Genomic DNA, 17,882 nt, shown 5'->3' with positions numbered 1-17,882 from the left:
GTGTAATTTACATAGAGAAGGAAAAAACAGGGGGCTGTGGAGAGATGAGCAAAGGATTCTGTACAAAAACAGTCTGTGGGAAGGTTAAAAATACCCAAGAAAAAGCGTCTTATGTGGCTGCAAAATATGTGTAAAAATACTGTGATTTTCCTGTCCTGGTTAACTATGAAAAGCAGAAAATCAAAGCAGGTCCATCAAATGCGAACTGGGATGATGTGAAGGGGAATAAACACCTGACAGAGAGGATGTGATGTTCGTTGGTGCAACAGAAAAACAGGAAGAAATACTGCAATTCATGTAAGTTTTAGAACTTTATTTCAAATACCCATGGTTTCCTTTTATATTATCAATGTGCTAGAAGTTCACACTACTGGCAGAATACAGGCGATTTAAAATATACAATATTCAGACACATTTATATGTAACAGAAATTATGGAATGTATTTACAGACATACAGCGTGGGATGAAGCTTTAAAATCCTTTACTCTATTACTTACACGTTTACAATGTTTTCAGAAATAACAAAATTAGATCACTTTGTAGAACATCACAATATCTATACAAAAGAATTTTCTGATGTCCAAATTCACCTTACAAGTCCTCTGTTTCTAAAACAGTTTTTCAAAGAACCATTTATAGTCATAAAGGGGTAAGAATACCGTTTGCCATCCTGCTGCTACCAAGAACAACAGAGCTGTCCCTGGTGGATTTCAGCAGGGGGCAGGGCCTTTACAAAAGCCTCTCCTTCAAAGGGGAACCCCCAGCTGCTCTGCCTTGGCCCCCCAGTGCCATCAGGGGCTCCCGAGTGCCTGGGCTGCTCCACCTGGAGTGTGACCTTGCAGAGCCTCAGACACTGCTCAGGGCTCCTCAGGTTTGAGGATGGAGTGTGACACCATGGAGTCAGTGTAGGAACACCAGCAGCAGGAACACTGAGGTGGATCCCTCCCACATCCTCCAGCACAAATGCCCCAAAGAGGAAAGAGCGTCTCTTCTTTGCTTTTACACACAGAATAGAACTTTATACATGTTTTCTTTCAAATACTCTTTTCATGGGATACAACAAAAATTGCACATAACTACACTGAAAAACCCCAACCCATTTTGCAAGAGAGAACTGAAGTGGGTTTGGTATAACACATTAAATAAACCGCATGATGAAACTTCAGGTTTGGATTTTTGTCCTAAGCATCTGGACAAGATTTAGTGCTTGCCAGCCTGAAATCCTAAGATCACAAATGTCAAACTAACACAATTACCTGCACTGAAACTCCAGAGTGAATGTTGCTCACAACAAAGCACCCGGTGCCAGGGACCTTCTGCCTGCCTGGCCTCCAGCCACAGGTGGCCGTGAGCCACTCAGGTTGTGAGCCACACATGGCAATAGGAAATGGCTCTTTCTTGCAGGCCAGACTCAAACCCCCACCCCATTAAAAACTACTGTTAAATAAATGACAAAATTTCCACCAACCTGAATACTGTTAATTTTCACTTTCCTTAAGTGCTGGAGCAATCACCACACCCTTGCAATTCCCTGAAGGGAATGGTTTTCTTCAAACAGGGGTATTTAAATAGCCCATGATGGGTGTGCTGGTAAATGCAACTGTCCCTGTAACAACAGGTGACCTAATGATGAAGTCAGTGCCTCCCTCCCTCTCAAATTATGTGCAGAGACAAACACAGCAGGAACACCCTGACTGTGTCTGTGGTGTTGCCTGTGAGTGGCAGCTTCTTCCCCAGCAAACTGCAGCAGACACTTCAGACACCTCTGTGTAACCCTGTGGGAATGACCAAGGCTCCTCACCAATGGCATCAAGTGAAATACAAAAACTACTGAAGGGGGTGAGAATGCCTGAGTGGAGCTGCTCCTCCTGTGGGTACTGTGAGCTCCTGGCACTTCCATTCCCTGCAGGACTCGGGGCACTGCATTTACCCAACATGAGGAGGTTTCTCTTTGCAGCTGGGCACTTTTAAACACCTCCCAGGTGTTCTTCACTTCAAATGTGACCAACCAATGCCAGTAAGAAGCAACTGGAATAATTATGAGAAATAGGGGATTCAACAATCACCACAATGACCCTTGAAAGAAATACATGAAGCAAAACAAAATGGAAACAAAACTGAAAATCAAAAGGGGGAAAATGCAGCTAAGACCAGTCCTTGGCACTCCCACAGCAGGTTTTACTTCTGCAAAAATGAGTTTTAACTAATTTGTTCCCATTTCTTCTTTGTTTATCCGCATAAAATCCTCGCAGTGTATTCTGCTCCAAATATATCCCAGACAGAATATGGCTGATGCCTGGAGTTGCTTTCAGAACATGCACCATGTATTTGTAGCATAATGTTCAGGGACAAAGGAACTGCATGGGTGGAAAACTGGGTTCTGTGAGGCCTTTTTGGGGGGTGGGGGGGGAAGAATTATTAATTGATCTGGTAGCGAGCTTGGCCTCGTCACTAGGATCAGACCATACAGACCTGTCTTTATTTTGCACATCAGCTTTCCAGGAAAATGCAAAATTTGTCAGCTGCCTCTCCCACTTCTGTACTGTGAATTTCCATTATTATGTTATGCAAAGAGGAATGGAGCAATAGCAGTTCTGTAAAACCAGCAGATCTCTCTACATAAACTCCAGCTAATAAAGGGCTTTACTGAAAGCCTGGTCTAACCCTTCAGAGCTGCCTTAGCACAGAGCTGCTCTGACAACACCCAGCCCACCGTGCTCTGAACATGATCCATTCTGACTGCAGGGGATGCTTCAGCCCCTCGTAAATGTGTTAGCTGGGAAGACTTCTCCTGACCCGCAGGGCAGGATGGCACTGTTCCCACAGCAGGGAAATGCACGGGATTCTGCTGATCCCACAAAACCACCAGAAGGGGATGCGAGGACAGGGGCAATCTCCCTCCACTGCTGTTGGAAAAGTGTTCAGAGAAAGATGTTAAAACCCAAACAGAAAATGAACCCAGCAAGAATGCTGATAGGATTAGTCCCATTTGAACAGATCTGACTTAGTATGAAGTTTCTGGCAGAGAAAGCATGCAGTAATTTTTCCACTGGGGAAAAAAACCCTGTTTTTTTTCTCCAACTTTTAGTGATGAGGATCTATTAAGGCAAGTGACAGCTGTGTGAAGTTTGGCCCTGTTATCAAACACTGCAGGTTAAGATTGTGTGATGCAATTTTAAAAATATTATAATAGAAATATCCATTCTTTGGAGGCAAAGAAACTCCATTTCTTTGCACCCTGTGGGTAAGGAAAGTAATTTAATTCCCTGTGTGCCCACTGCAGCAACACCTTTTTTTTTTTTTTTTTTTTTTTACAAATTCCCCTAGGAATTGCTTTCCAGACTCTAAACCCATTTCTTCATCCTGCAAGGTCCACTTCTACAGCTGGCTCCAACAGCCAGCCACTAGAATTCCCTGCCCTCCTCCCAATGAACTCTCATTTTTTTTTAAATAAGGGGCAAAAATATTGGTAATAAAAATGTTCCTGGAAACTGTTGTGATCTCCAAAAAAAATGGAGAAATGAAGTAAAACATTCCTGTCAGGAATCACGGAAACTCATTTCCTTAGAACAGAGCTCTGTGTGTTTGGAGGCACTGCATGGGCAGTAAAGTCTTCAGGTCCTTCTGCTTAGCCAAGGTAACCCAAAAGGTCCCGGAGGTCTTTACACAGCAGACAAGTGGTGAAGTGGCTGCTGCTTTGGGGGTGCCAGCTCCAGGAGCGCCTGGACAGTCACAGCTACCTGTGTCAAACCCTTCTCTTCTAAAATATGCAGAGGCAAACATAATTGCTCCTGAATGGGGAACAAAACAAAGACAAAAACAAAATGGATGAAAACCACTCAACTGAAAAGAAAAAAAAAATTAAGCAAAAGGTGACTGAAATATGAAATGTTATGGACAGGCAGCACACACGCATAGGGGTAGGACATGAGAGTTCTGCTTGTGACAAAGGAACCATGACCTTGACTACTCAAGAAAGGTGGCCTTGGGCTAATCTCTTGGGTTCTTTTAATAGAAAACTCTATAAATAAAAATTTGAAAAAGGATTGTGGGAGAAAAGGGGCATAGCAAATTGCCCTCCATCTCTGCCCACACTGAGATGGCAGCAGTTTATGAAACCAAAGTAGATGAACTTGAGGAGGGGGTTGCTTCAATACGATCAGTGAGCTACAACACAGAGCAGGAGAGGAACCACAGCTTCCTTCCCAAATCACATCTTTTGGAGAGAGTCCTCCTGGGACAAGCCTGTTCAGCTACAGCCGTGAGGGAAGCCCTGCTGGGGAGCAGGGAATGAGTCACTCACTCACCTCCCCAAAGTGCCCCCGCTTAGTGGGTGGCCCCCAAAATCATCCTGAGGAGTAACAGTAATACACAACATGCAAAAAGAGGTTTCAAAGTGTTTATTAACAGTTGTGCTATTCTCAGTCTAAGATGTATTTAAAGCCTCGTCCTACAGAAGTCCTTGGCACCTCCTGGCCATCCTCACTCCACAACAGTCAGGATACATGTCCAACAGTTCTCTGTATCCGCAGAAAACAACCCAAGTGTGTCCTTCCTAGAGAGCTACAGAGACTATTTTTCATGTGTCATTTTCACATCAACTGGCATTTCTCCACTCCTTGAGTCTTTACTGATTTTTGTGGTTAAAGAAATCCTTCACAAACAGTGGCAGCCAACACTCCTCCCTCAAAGCTCCAAGCAGAGAGAAAACAAGTGAGCCCTGACTGCAATTCTCATAGGAAGCCATATGCTCAGGCTAAAATACATTTTTCTTCAGCAAATGTATATTACTTTGAAAAAAGTGTGCTTTTTGAGAAAATACTTGTAAACTTGAGTAAACATGCCTTATCTTTTTCTTATGTATGCAAACAGATAAGGGGGAAAAAGCTTTGGAATGACTCCATACCACAGACAGTAATGACAAACAAAATTTAAAAACTGGAAGGCACTGTTAGTGTAAAACCCCTTGCAGCTTTTATCACAGTGTTCATTAGAAGTTAAAAAACACAGGAACTGAGTTCATTTTAGTTCATACCAGTAAGCAGTGCAAAAATAGCTTACTTAGAAGTAAAACAATCTCCCCCTGTCAAAAGTCCCTTCTTTGCTCAGTGATGTTTGGCTTGGACAGAACACTTTGTGTGACTTGGACAGAAGGCAGCAGCTCTTACTTTCTCCTTTGATAAAAACTCACTTCATGGTACAAGAGCTTGTGAGACCCACATACACATAACACATTTTTACTGGTAGTGACCACATTTGCAACTGAACTCCCGTGTACCTTAAACTGTGCTTCAGAGGTGTTCCAGGATATGGCTGGAGTACCAACACCACTTGCACTGGGCTTCCAAGCCATTTACTGTACTTGCAGATATAACAGAAGTTTATTGAAGACAGATTTGGAACAGCCATTTCCTGAACACTTACCTGTCACTGGTCTCTGAGCAGAGCTCCCTGAATGGGTCTCCACTCTGAGGAGACATGGTCTGTTACACACATGGGGAGTGCCCTGAAGTTCTGAGGTGTCCCTGAGACATTAAAGCGTTAAAGCACCAGGATGCTTTCCCTGGGGAGGGAAAGGCTGTGAAGCTTTATGGAAGACTACCTGAGTTTTGTAAAACAGTGAAGAGTGCTTGTGCAGCTGGGCCTTATGTTTGTGCAGTTGCATGATACAAGTGTTTCTGAAAATGACAGGGTAAGAGGAAGAAGGGAATAAGCATGGAACAAGCTTGGGTTGGAGTGCCCAAGATCAAGGGATAATTCAACAAGTTTTTGCTAAGTCTTATCCAGATCACAGTAAAATGCTGTGACATTCTGTAGCACCTGTCAGGATCATAAAGATTTTTCTTTCTCTGACAGAAAATTTTTCTCTTAAAGCTTTTGAAGAGCTTAATTTCTCTGAAATTTTTCTGCTTGAACTGTTAAAATGTTCAAGTAGCTCAGTATTCATGGACAGTTGTTTTGAAAATCCTGAATCAAAGTAATACAGCAGAGTCCATAAATTTGAGAAATCAAATGCTCTTATGAGCAGGATAAAGGACTGGGGGTAAAAAAACAAACCAGTTAGAAAGTTCTGTGGATGACACCAGACCATGTCTCCTAAGACTGTGAGATCACATCAAGAACATTGACATTGAAAAAATGACTTCACATCGTTTAACATTTTTCATCAGATAATCCTCAAGCAATTTACGGAAGTGGTTGCATTTCCCATTACACAGATGGGGGAACAGAGGCACAAACTGACACTGCAGTTTTCACTACACCACTGGTCAGCAGACTACAGCATGCACCACATTTCCTGACCTCAGCCCTCGCTGGAGCCCAGGGACAGCTCCTCCTCCCTTGGAAAGCATTTCATCTGCTCAACGTGACACAGCAAATACAAACGGCAACTGGGTCACGGATGGCGTGTGGGTGCGCCAACGTGTTTGTACACTGTACTTGTCACCTCTGTCCCATCCGTGGGAAACAAAGCACTTCATACACACAGTCTTGGCAAAGCCCAGAATCTGTTCCCAAGCACTGGAGTGATGGAGGGAGGAAGCAGCACCACTATCCTTCGCTACAGAAAAAAGACCCAGCGATAGAACATACAGAGCGTTAGCATTAGAGTACAGTAAAACACCACAAAGCCCCAGAGCTGAACGGAAAGGGACACAAGACTGGATTCTTCTGAATCTGTCCCCAGGGAAAGAAGAGTCTCAACTGTTCTTTTAACGCTGAGGTTTAGCTGGAGAATGTCAGAAGGGGAACAAAGATTGTCCTGTCCAGAGTGTGTGAGCAGGAAGGGAAAACAGACAGAAAAAAAAGGTCAGTCAGTTAGCCATAGCAACATCCACGAAGCAGTTATCAGACATCTCAGATACAACCTACACATTTGAGAAGCACATCACAGCTGGTTAATTGTCACATAGAAATCTGCAAGACTCCCATTGCAAAGAACTCAATGTCAGTGTTTAGTGTTCAGTGAGGTGCCTGTCACCTCTCCAGCTCCAACATGTAATTATTCCTTGTTGTTAAAAACAGCAGTTTATACAAGCCTTAGTGAAACCCATTTTTCTCCAGAAGTGAAGAGGTTACAGGTATCTGAGATGCTGCTGGCATAGAGTACTCACCACAGTTCAGCCTCCACATGTAACTTAATAAAAACAGCAGGACAAGGAATAATTTATGCGTAACTAAAGCTTGAATGCAGCATCCTGCAGAAATATCTATTACTAATTAGAGTTTAAGAGTTCTGTAACTATTCCCATTGTGTGTCTCTCGTCTCCCTTTCCCACAGGTAACTGCTAATCATCAGTGAAATCTAGATGCACGGATCAACCTGTTCTGCTGAGGGCTTCCTTTGATCCAAGGGCTTTAAAACCACCAAAGTCCTCAGGAAATTGCTGCTCTGCTGTGGTGCCTGTAATTAGCGCTTTCTGAAAGTAGCCTTCCCCTTAAAAGGCAAATATTCCTACATGGATCCATGCTTTCAGAAAGCCTATTATTTTTGTAATTAGAATGGAAATGAAATCAAAAACCTGCAGGCAACTTTTCAAGAAAAACATACCAGGCTGCCATGCCATTCTGGTACCATACAGGTATCTTATGTTCACATCTCAGCAGAGATGTAATGCAGACATGTGAGAGCAGCTCTGGAGTTCAGGGGGGGTATTGTACTCAGTTTTCCCAGAGAACTCCTTGAACTCTTTCACATTAAAACAAGACATATGAAAAAACCAGGAGGGCCCTACACAGTAGGGGTAGCAGATGGAGCAGCCTGGGTTTACAGGAGACTTTTTCTTGATTGGCCTTTGTGTTTGTTTGGTTTTGATTGTGGGTCATTCCAGTGATCTTCTCTGTACTGCAATCCCATAAAAATGGCATCTTCATACTTGAGGGAGCTATAAATAGGGAAGCTGGGATGGAATTGCACAATGCCCCAGATGAATTTATATTGTGCAGTTCTGCTGGGATTGAAAGTCCAAAGGTTTTTAGGGGACAAAGCAGTGCAGGATCTCCCAGCATTACGGATCACTTACAACTCCCTAGCCCCTTCTAACACAATTCACCACTGAGCCATGTGAAACTGCCAGGCAGCTCAATAAATAAGTCATCCTAAAATCCCAGTGGCTCAAATGTCTGCAAGTGATCTGAAAATACCAGAAAATCCTGCATGACTGACTCAAGAACTGCCTTTAGATGTAGCTGGGAAATGAGTCACGGGGTCTACTTCTCCCTTTCAGAATACAAAAGAAACCAGCACCTACAACAGAAACACCAATGCTCAGCCATGTAAAAACCCAAATCAATTAGTGCACTTGAAGGGAAGTTAGGAAAAATATAATATATTAAAACTATTTGTACTGAGAGAGCTGCTGACTAAGACAAAGTGCAAAGGACAGGACAGCATAAAACAGGATAACTGGGACCAACAGGATAAGATGGACTATTTATTATGTGTCTACCTCCTAGATCTTACCAGTTTCAAAAGGGGACAAGGAAGACACACTTCTACCATTGGTACATAACAAAAGAAGTAGGAATTATGCAAAGACAGCCACCATCAGAGTAAGGCCAATAATTCTGTGACTTGATGGTAAGACAGTAAAGACATTCATGTAAGAGAATTATTGAGAAGGAACATGAAAAGCTTTGGGATAAAAAAACCACATGCAAACCATCATCCAGATTTTATCCCACTTTTAAGCTGTCACATGCCTAATACTGAGAAAATGTAACTGGTTTTATAGAACCTGCCAGTTCTAAAGGCAGACTCAAAGTCCATCAGCTATTATGAATTTGATGTACAGTATTTAAGTGAATCTGTACTGAAATATAAAATCTATATACTACACTTTGATAAACTGTACCTGGCTTCATTTTGCTCTGGAAGACCATGCAAGGTAAGTCTGATCTATACTGCAGCTTGCACCTGAACCTTTTAAACTTTTAATCATTATGTTTTAATCCAATATTACAAAGAATGTTTTATTTTCTGAAGCACCAGGCAAAAATGCATCTGAAACATTATATCAGGATGACATCAGAAATACATACCTGAGGCACTCCAATCCTTCTGCAAGCTTCCAAGAAATTCTCCACGTTTCGTCTGCATTTTGCCATTGTAAGTTTAGGCTGCAAAGAAGCAAAGGCATACGGTCCTTAACTGGCAAGGTTTTAAAAGCTTTTACATTTTATTTAAATAAAACTCTTAATAAATCTCTTTGCCAAAAATACTGCGCTGACATAAGCTCATCTAATTCAAAGCAGGCTCTGCTGAAGTTTGCTTTTCTTAGAAAACCATCCCAGTTTTCAAAGCTGTTTTATGAAAAGCTAAGTTATGAATGCTGAATGATTTAAAAAAAGGACAGTTCTAAGCCCTGCAATATTTATATACACAGTGTTATATAAAACTGGCTAACACTTTTAGTGACTACATTATAATAATTTAAAAAATGTCTTTTGATGAAATGCACATCCATGGCTTCCATGCTGTGATTTCACAGCAATTTCATAAAACAATCTAGAGTCAGTTTTGGATTACTATAATGCAAAACTATAAAAATATCAAACCATACTTCAATTAACAAAGAGGTAAAAAAATAAAGGCTAGATTAAATTAAAAAATAGTGTCAGAAAGCTGGAAGTGAAGCTTGCTGCTTGTCAGCCTCTTGTAGATGTGTTTAATGGAGCTGTTTGAATTGCACTCACTGGCATTTTTTCAGCTGAGTTTTTTTTCTGCAGTCAGTTTTCACACCTCTTCAGACATACCACAGCACAGGCTCTGTCTTGTTCCTGCTCTCAAAGCTTATTCTCCTCTGGTTCAAGAGACACAAGTTCCCTGCTCCTATGAACACGCTTTGGGGCAGCAGGCAGCAGCCTCCAGCTGTTCAACACTTCTCTAAGTGATGGGGTTTCTTCTGTCCCCTTCCCGTGCTGTGTTCCCCACCAAGGAAGCAGGTTAAAGGCCAGCACTGGCTTCTTTCTCCCAAGGGACCGAGGGAGTACAAAGATCACACTGTGCCTGGGGCATGACGTGATGCCTCTTCTGCTCCCGGAGCCACGCGACTCCAGGCTGCCTCTTCCTTGGGATCCACATGACAAAGCCACAATTGAATTCCTAACAGAACATTCAGCTGCACATCAAACCAGGCCACTGAAAAGATCTCACTGGTGCAAGTCTCCTGAGCAGTGGCTCCCTGCCTTTGCTTGGAATGATCCCATAATCTGCCTAAAGTGTTGGTGTGTCCAGCTCAGTCGTTCTCAAAATAACGGGGCCATCTGCCTGGTCACATCGAGTCCCAGGGACACAATGACACACTTGGCAGCCCTGGAAGTGCCAGTTCAGATTCCAATCAACATGAAGACTCACTCCAAAAGAAGGATAAGTGAAGACTATGTGCACCAAGGAAGAATCTCTTTTCCTTTTTTTCCTTATTCATACAATTTAAAGGTGCACAACAAGCAATCTGCCTGTCCATATTACTTTCAAGTAGCTGATCCTAAATATTTTCACTGAATTTTCTGACTTCCACAAACACAAACTGGATAAATAATCTGTTGGTATCTCACAGATTTGGATCTTTCTCTAATTCTGTGCTTTCCCTACCAAATAGACTGCAATACTTCCCTGCTCTCAACAGTCCCCTGACACAGCCACCTTTTCTTCCTGTTATGACAAAGTTGTGACAGGATTTGTTTTATTCCAGAAGATGCTGTTCTCTGAGTATCTTGAGTGTGTTCTGCTAAAATTCCTAAGCAGAGGAATTTGTAGTGCTGTGGACACAGGACTCAACTTGGTCTCTGCCTGGTTTCACTGTCTCGTGTAGTGTGATCCTACTTGTTGTAATTCCCTACTATGTTTTCCTGAAGTTCTCAGTCATTCTGATCTTTTAAAATATCCTATTTTAGTTTTCATGCTGAAGTGTCTCGTATTTCACTAATTTTGAAGATAATGTGCTTAGGGAGCGCATTGAAATGTTAGCATTTGCTTACAAGCTGTTAGAAGTAACTTTCTTTAAATGAAACAAACCCAAACAGTTTCATTTAGTGACACTACAGACCTTTTTTAAACAGCACAGATTGGTATTTTTTGTCACGTACATTCAGTGAGGAGAATGCTGATTTTAGTGTCTGTCTGGATGACAGGACTTTGTAGGATATCACTTTGCACAGCCATAAAGCAGCGTCACTGTCGCACACTTACAACAGCAGGCGAGGGCACGTGGATGCTGGGGACAGAGCGGGGCCGCACGTGGTTGGCCAAGTGGCACAGGACGACGCCGTCGGTGAGAGCCGCGCTGAGGTCGCTGGGCAGGGACACCTTCAGCCGCGACTCGATGTTCTGCGGGAAACCAACAGGGACACACAGGGGAGCTCGGAGCTGTGCTCTTCTGCTCGTTCATTCTGCACGAGCTCGTACGAGGCAGAGTTCCTGCGTTACAACTCTCTCTGTCCTCATGGCCTTTCCAACCAGCTTGCTGGATAACCCCAAGGAAAGCCCTGTGCGTTACTGTGGCCAGGGCTGGCCACAGCCTGGGAGCAACTGAGTTCAATGAAGAACAGCTTTCATTGTACAGCACAGTGGACTAAGACAACCATTATTCAAAAATAATGGAAATCGGGCTCTAGGAACAGTATTCTTAACCTACATACTCTCAGAGAATGGTTCTGCCAAGGGAAGTGAAAATAATTGTCTTTGTGGGCTGGAGGACAACACAATTAACAAAAGTCAAGACAATGTTTTTGCCTTTAAAATAAAAACGGAACTATTTGGCATAAGCAGTCCTTTAAAAAGAAGGTAGTTAGCATTTGTTTAAGAGAATGACTAAAAATTCAATTTAGGCTTTCAAACTCATTTAAAATGCCGTGTGAATATCACCAATACTGTACAAAATTCAAGTATTAAAAAAAAAAAATTAAGCTTACCTTAAGCTTAACAGAACAGGGGAGCAGAACAAGAGACAGACTATATAGAAAGCAATCTGAGGTAACATAAGAGAGGGTCTGCAAACACACCAAGTTTTATCTAAGGTAGCTGCCTTTCTCCTTTAGAGAAAGGAGACTGTCTTACTTCAAAACTTCCCCCCAGAGAGAGGGAATTTTCTCTATCTGGAATGCTTATGGCTTTTAAGATTACCCTAAGTATATTCTTATTTATTGGGAAAATTCAACAATTAATTACAGCACCTCAAGAAATCCCTTCATGCTCTGCAGAAACAAGTCTGGGGCAAAGCAGAGCAGTACCTTAATGCCATGTGGCATTTCCAATATTCCTGTTTATTGTCATTGTACGTGGGCACAAACCAGGAGTGTGGTGCCCCTGGGCAGAAAAAAAGCATAAATATTAGAAACATTAGTGGCTCAAGTGTTCTGCACTTAACTAAGGATAAGGCAAGAATCAACGGACAGATATAGAGCACACGAGGAAATCATGATGGCAGCATGACTGGCAGCAGTCTCTGCACTCCATCTGCTCATCTGCCAGCTTTATAGCAAAAAAAGAATTTTAAAAAAGACATTAAAAAGGAGACAGTAAAAGCAACTTTCCAGGGAGCTCCTGACAAGTGTGAAAGCTGATAAGGAAGAAAGGAAGCACACATAAAAGCAGAGTTCACTGGACATTTAAGAGCAGGACTTGACATAGTTTATTACACAGAATTTGAAGCTGACTCTACCTACCACAAACAACCAAGTGAACACCACTGCACCCATCTGAAAAAGTGCACAGATGGTAGCACACCATTTCATTTTGGTCAACTGTGCCCCATACTGGTTCAGTGAAACTTGTCCATAAGACAAAGGCAGATTTAGCAGGGTCACAAAGTCCATTTCCTGCTGTGTCCACGTTCTGGCTCCTGGCAGCACTGACCTTGCGCAGCTGCTCTATCAGCTCCAGCTCCTCCTCCCGCTGTTTGGAGTTTTGTCTCACTCGAGGGTCTGCAGAATCATTAGCAGGAGACAAGGCACAGGTAGAGGATGAAGCAACAGCTAAAACAGCAGCATGAAGGAAAGAAAATCACTAAGCACAGTTTGGCTTTGTGCTGTTTGCTACTGCACTGCACACAAAGTTCCAGAATGGGTACGTTACATTCCTTTCCACAAATCTCTTTCTTTGATTACTAATCAAACTAGTGGTCTACTAACCTAAATGAGATGTCAACACAATTCCCTCACTGTTTCGATTCTGATCTTTCTGTTGGATAATAGTCATGCACAAATGATGACAAAGTTCTGCCACATATATTGAAACGGTTCTGTCTTTCTCCAGAAATTGCAATTTTGTTACAGGCTACTGGGCAATGCAAGAATTATCAAGTTGCTGAAGGCTTGTGTGGCAAAGGTGTAAGTGCAGACCAAGATGAGCAAATTCTCACACTTGTACAGGTATGACAAAAGAATACTGGGCAGCTCCAAATAAAATCCTGTTTGTTCACAGCATATGTGATGTCATCTGTCTACAAATGGAATTCTAGAAGTGGTTTGATGATAAAGACCTGAAGTAACAAAACACTGCAGGCCTCAGGTAATGCAGATGTCAATATAATGTAGCAAAACTAGCTGATTTCTGAGCTATATAACCTACCTTTCTTGGCTCCATCCCTGACAGCTGTTCGGAAAAGGAAACTCTCAGGTCGCTGGGAAGGGTTTCTATAGGAAGGCGGGGCTGCATGGCCAGGATATGGAGGGGAAAGGTGGACTAAACAAATGTGGAAAGGCACAGGAAAGGAAGGAGGAAGAAGGAAATGGTTAGAGTTTAAATAGGAAATGGGTACAGCAATGTGGTAATTACAAAGAACAAACCAAAAATTTTAATGTAATGATGACAAAATAAATTACAGCCATGCATGATAAAAGCAGAGCAGGAAAAGGCACTTCCAAGGACACTTGCATGCAAAGCACATTCCACATATCAGTTCCAACAACTGTTCTGACTCCTGCTGAATGCATCTGTGTGCCAAAGTCGCTATGAAGGCCTAAACCAGCCAAACCCTGTGCTCTGCCTAAGGACTTGCTTCAACCCTTTTGTCTCTTCCCTTGTGTTTTTCTAAGGAGACCCAAGTAACTGGGTAAATTCTCACACACAGCAGTGCCACAGACAGAGGTGGGAACAGAGGCTCCCCTTTCTTCATAGGACAAATAAGCAAGCAGGCATTTTGATCTTATTTCTCAGAGTTTTTTTCCCTGTCCCTGTTACCTGTCTGAGCAGTAGGCGAGCCAGAGGAGATGGTAGATCTGTCATCACTCTGTGAACAAAAAAGCAGAAGAGTATGAATGGTCCTAATCTGGAAAAGCTTTGACTACACTTTAATTTGCTGTGTTTTAAGAAAAGCTCCATCCATCTAAATGTGTTTCAGAAAAATAACCAGAAATAAGAAAAACCACTGTATCTTGTTTCCCAAGTCTTATCTCTGCAGAGACAAAGTTTTTTTTCTTTTACAGAAATTGCTCTTTTTCCTTAGGAAAAAGAATGATGAAACAGCACACACTATGCAGTGACAGACCATTTTTAACTCTTCCTTCCAACTCAAACTGAGAAGTGCTCTTTGCAAAGGGGACACCAATAAACAGGTATTAAGCAACATGCAGAATTGGCAATACAGCAGCCCCAACAAGGATACTCCTCTTTGACACCTTTGCTAATGCAGAACAGCTATTTACTGAACATCTGTCCCCAGTGAAACACACTGTGGTTTCATCACAGTGCTCACGCAGACTAATGAATTCTTGTGAGGAATGAATTCAGCACTGCAGTTTCCACAGAAAAGAAAGAAACAGGCAAAGAATACAAGTGTACTTTTGATGAACTCAACTTGATCAAGAGTAAATTATCTTGTACAGAAAAAGCAACATCAAAGACAATCAAGAACCCCTTGGAGCAGAGACTGGTTACCATGTTTTATAGATCAGGCCTCCTGTAGACACAGCCTAAAGCTAAGATGAGGTAATACATACTACAGTTGAATCAGGTGAATCAGGTTCATACCCTACCTGAACTTTTGATTAGATGCTGACAGACTAACACCTGTTTAAACCGATGTGTGGATCCGAGATTTTTTTGTTGGCTCTAGTGGTGAATGATAATAGCAAGAGATACCTTGACAGGACTGAAGGTAGAGGCACTAGGCAGGGTAGTAGCACAGCTTTCTTGGTTCAACCCTGAGAGTGACTGAATGCAGAAAGAAAGAGAAGGCAGCAGCAGAGTTAGTGAGTAGCTGACAGGTCGTACACAAAGGTGGAAGTAAAAATGAAGAGGTGATCACGATCACATTCTCAGAAACACTCAACAAGCAACACATCAATACTTGCTGAATTATAGTTAAAGCCTTCCCACTGTCCTGAACTTTCTGGGAGGTACAGTGCTTCTTTTACATATAATACAGTGACATTAGAAACAGAATTAAGAACAGTAAGTGAGGCAAAAGCTTCTTTAGTAACCTATGCTGTCAGAAAAAAAGAAATTTCACCCTACAATGGTCCATTCTAGGCCATCATTAAAAATAAATAGCTTCCTTTTTAGTGTTTTGAGGATGCTATGCATGTCTGAAAAATCAGGGAAACCCATGTACAAGAGGCTCAGTAATACACTGTATCTGCCACAAACACTAACAACTGGTCCTTGTGATTACACACAAAGTAGATGAGATTCTTTGGGTGGAATCTCACTCTTGGGGAAGATGTCAGTGTCAGGATTTACAATGTTACCACAAATAAAGTGCAGTCACATTTCAATTATGACCAATATCAAAACCAGCCAAATAAATAACTTTTCCTGTTTATAGAACAGGGGCTGTAGTTGTGCCCATCTGTCACTGACAGGCAGATCTAGAAGGCCAAATCCTGTGTCTAACTGAAAGCATCATCAGAACTTTAATATCTGAGGACTGAATGGCTCACTATGCTTTCTGAAACAGCATTCAAATAGCAAAGTGACAGTTCAGCACAGGAAAGAACATCAAATGATACCTAGAAACTGTACAGGTAGTGAAAGACACATACGGGAGTTAGTTTTTAAAAGATTTGCAACTTTTCTGCCACTTCAGAACAGCACAGCCAGAAGTACTACAAGGGAAGGTTTACACTCAGGGCAAGCCTGAAACACAAATGTTTTTAGGCCCTGTAGAGACTTACGGCTGATCCTCAAGATTGCCTCTTTCTCCAGAGCAGGGCAAAGCCAAAATGGTGGGGTTTTAAGAGTTTCAAATATCACTTGACTTAGACAACACATTAGCTAGCACATGAGTACATTAAAATAAACCAGAACTAGGTGGTCTGTGACATCACTGTATCTGCAAGTTCCTGTATGAAAAGAGCAGGGCAAGCTTGACACAGACTAACAAGAAGGGTCACTATGCACACACCCAGCAGTGGGCACAGGGAAGGGGACACAGCACTGCACAGCACGGGGAGGGACAAGCACAACACCAACACACCACATGCTCTTCACCTGTTTGCGAGTGCCTGGCCTCCTTTTAATGGTATTGGTGTTATTGTCAATCTCAAACACAAAGAGAGGCTCAAAGCCATTCTGTCAAGGACAGCAAGGAAAGAAAGAGAGGGAAGAAAGGAAGAAGTGATGCAAAGAACGACTGTGAGAGAAAAGGCAGCCACAACATTAAAGGAGTCAGGATGCTGCAGCTCAGACTTACACCACCCTCTGCACACAGTCTTTAGGTCTAGCACTGAAGTCACAAAAATTTCCCTGTGCCAGAAACAACTGCAGATACAGGGAGTGGCAAAGGAGAGCCCAACCAGAACTCTGCATGAACCAAATAAGGGTATTTTAAGAGAATTCGGTTATTAAACATTTGAATACACAAATGAATGCCAATGGTCTGAGAGAAAACTCCAGGGTACAAGTCTACATAAGCCAAGTCCTGCTTACTTTACCCATACCAGTATTATTTGTAACACTCTGGTGCTCAACTTAAACGTAGTCTTAACTTCAAATGTTTCAGAGATCCTATGTGCTAACAGTAATATGACGGACTCGGGCCACATTTGAGACCACAACAAGAAAACAACGCAAGGAAGGGAGCATAAGGCAGCAATGACACAAAGGTTGTGAGAGGAAGAGGTCACAGCAGCTGCCTGATGCTTCTGAAGTACCTTGTGGGCTTCACAACAGAGAAATTGAGCAGTAGTTAGAGAGGATCTTTTGGGGTTTTCTCCTCCTTCGACAGCACCAACATTGTAAGGGACAGTACAGGAGAAAACAAGAAACTATTTGGAGAACAATGAGATTTAGAAGCAATGAAGGCTGAAACCAAGCCATTAGCCAAGTCTGAAAGCTTAACACCAGCTCCAAAAGTAATCTCTGTTGTAACAAATGGAACTGTCCTTGTGAGAACAGCAAGAGGTCTGACTAACATAAAACTTACATTTTTTTCAGAGAGGCCAGTGATTACACTTCTTCAACAACATTTTAGTCTGGTTATCTATCACAGGTCAACCCAAAGAAATCCAGCACAGAGTGCAATGAAGTTCTGCAGCCAGACTCCAATTTAAATCACAGGAATGCAGGAGGAACTACAGCTAAAGGGAACTATTAACATTCACAGGAGGTACGGGCAATCATTCTGGGACTTCAAACCAACCATCCTGACATTGTTTATAAACAGAAAGAAATGGTCAGAGTAACCTGTGCAACATGAATACATTTTAATTTTAATTAGTGATTAAAGACAACAACAAGATGACCAAAAGAAATACTAAAGATTTTAAAAAGGAGATTCACTACTGCAATTTTTTGTTAAAGCAGTAACAATGCCAGAAGAGCAAAGTAGTAAAATAAAAGCTCTGCTTTTAATTGCTTTTTACTTGCTTTCTAACTACATATTAGATTTAGTACTTTCAAAAGCTTTTCCTTATGCCCTCAGAAATTAGACCTAGCTAA

General features: G+C 42.1%; 1 protein-coding gene across 17 annotated transcripts in view; it reads right to left on the bottom strand.

Annotated features, from left to right (window-relative positions):
* Window positions 1-298: 298 nt before the first annotated feature.
* Window positions 299-17,882, bottom strand: part of LRCH3 (leucine rich repeats and calponin homology domain containing 3) — a 60,366-nt gene continuing 42,782 nt past the window's right edge. For 5 of the 17 annotated variants that reach the window (XM_038145505.1, XM_038145507.1, XM_038145510.1 and 2 more), the window contains 8 exons: window positions 16,434-16,514; window positions 15,084-15,155; window positions 14,184-14,232; window positions 13,572-13,685; window positions 12,858-12,976; window positions 11,193-11,330; window positions 9,044-9,121; window positions 299-6,764 (listed from right to left, as the gene is read on the bottom strand). In XM_038145505.1, the coding sequence (XP_038001433.1) occupies window positions 6,564-6,764; window positions 9,044-9,121; window positions 11,193-11,330; window positions 12,858-12,976; window positions 13,572-13,685; window positions 14,184-14,232; window positions 15,084-15,155; window positions 16,434-16,514 (852 nt within the window). In that variant the 3' untranslated portion in view covers window positions 299-6,563. The other 12 variants (XM_038145512.1, XM_038145517.1, XM_038145518.1 and 9 more) reach the window with 9 other exon arrangements.

The sequence above is a fragment of the Motacilla alba genome, chromosome 9 (genome assembly GCF_015832195.1).
Source record: "Motacilla alba alba isolate MOTALB_02 chromosome 9, Motacilla_alba_V1.0_pri, whole genome shotgun sequence".
Lineage (NCBI taxonomy): Eukaryota > Metazoa > Chordata > Aves > Passeriformes > Motacillidae > Motacilla > Motacilla alba.
This window is presented reverse-complemented; position numbering and strand designations above follow the sequence as displayed.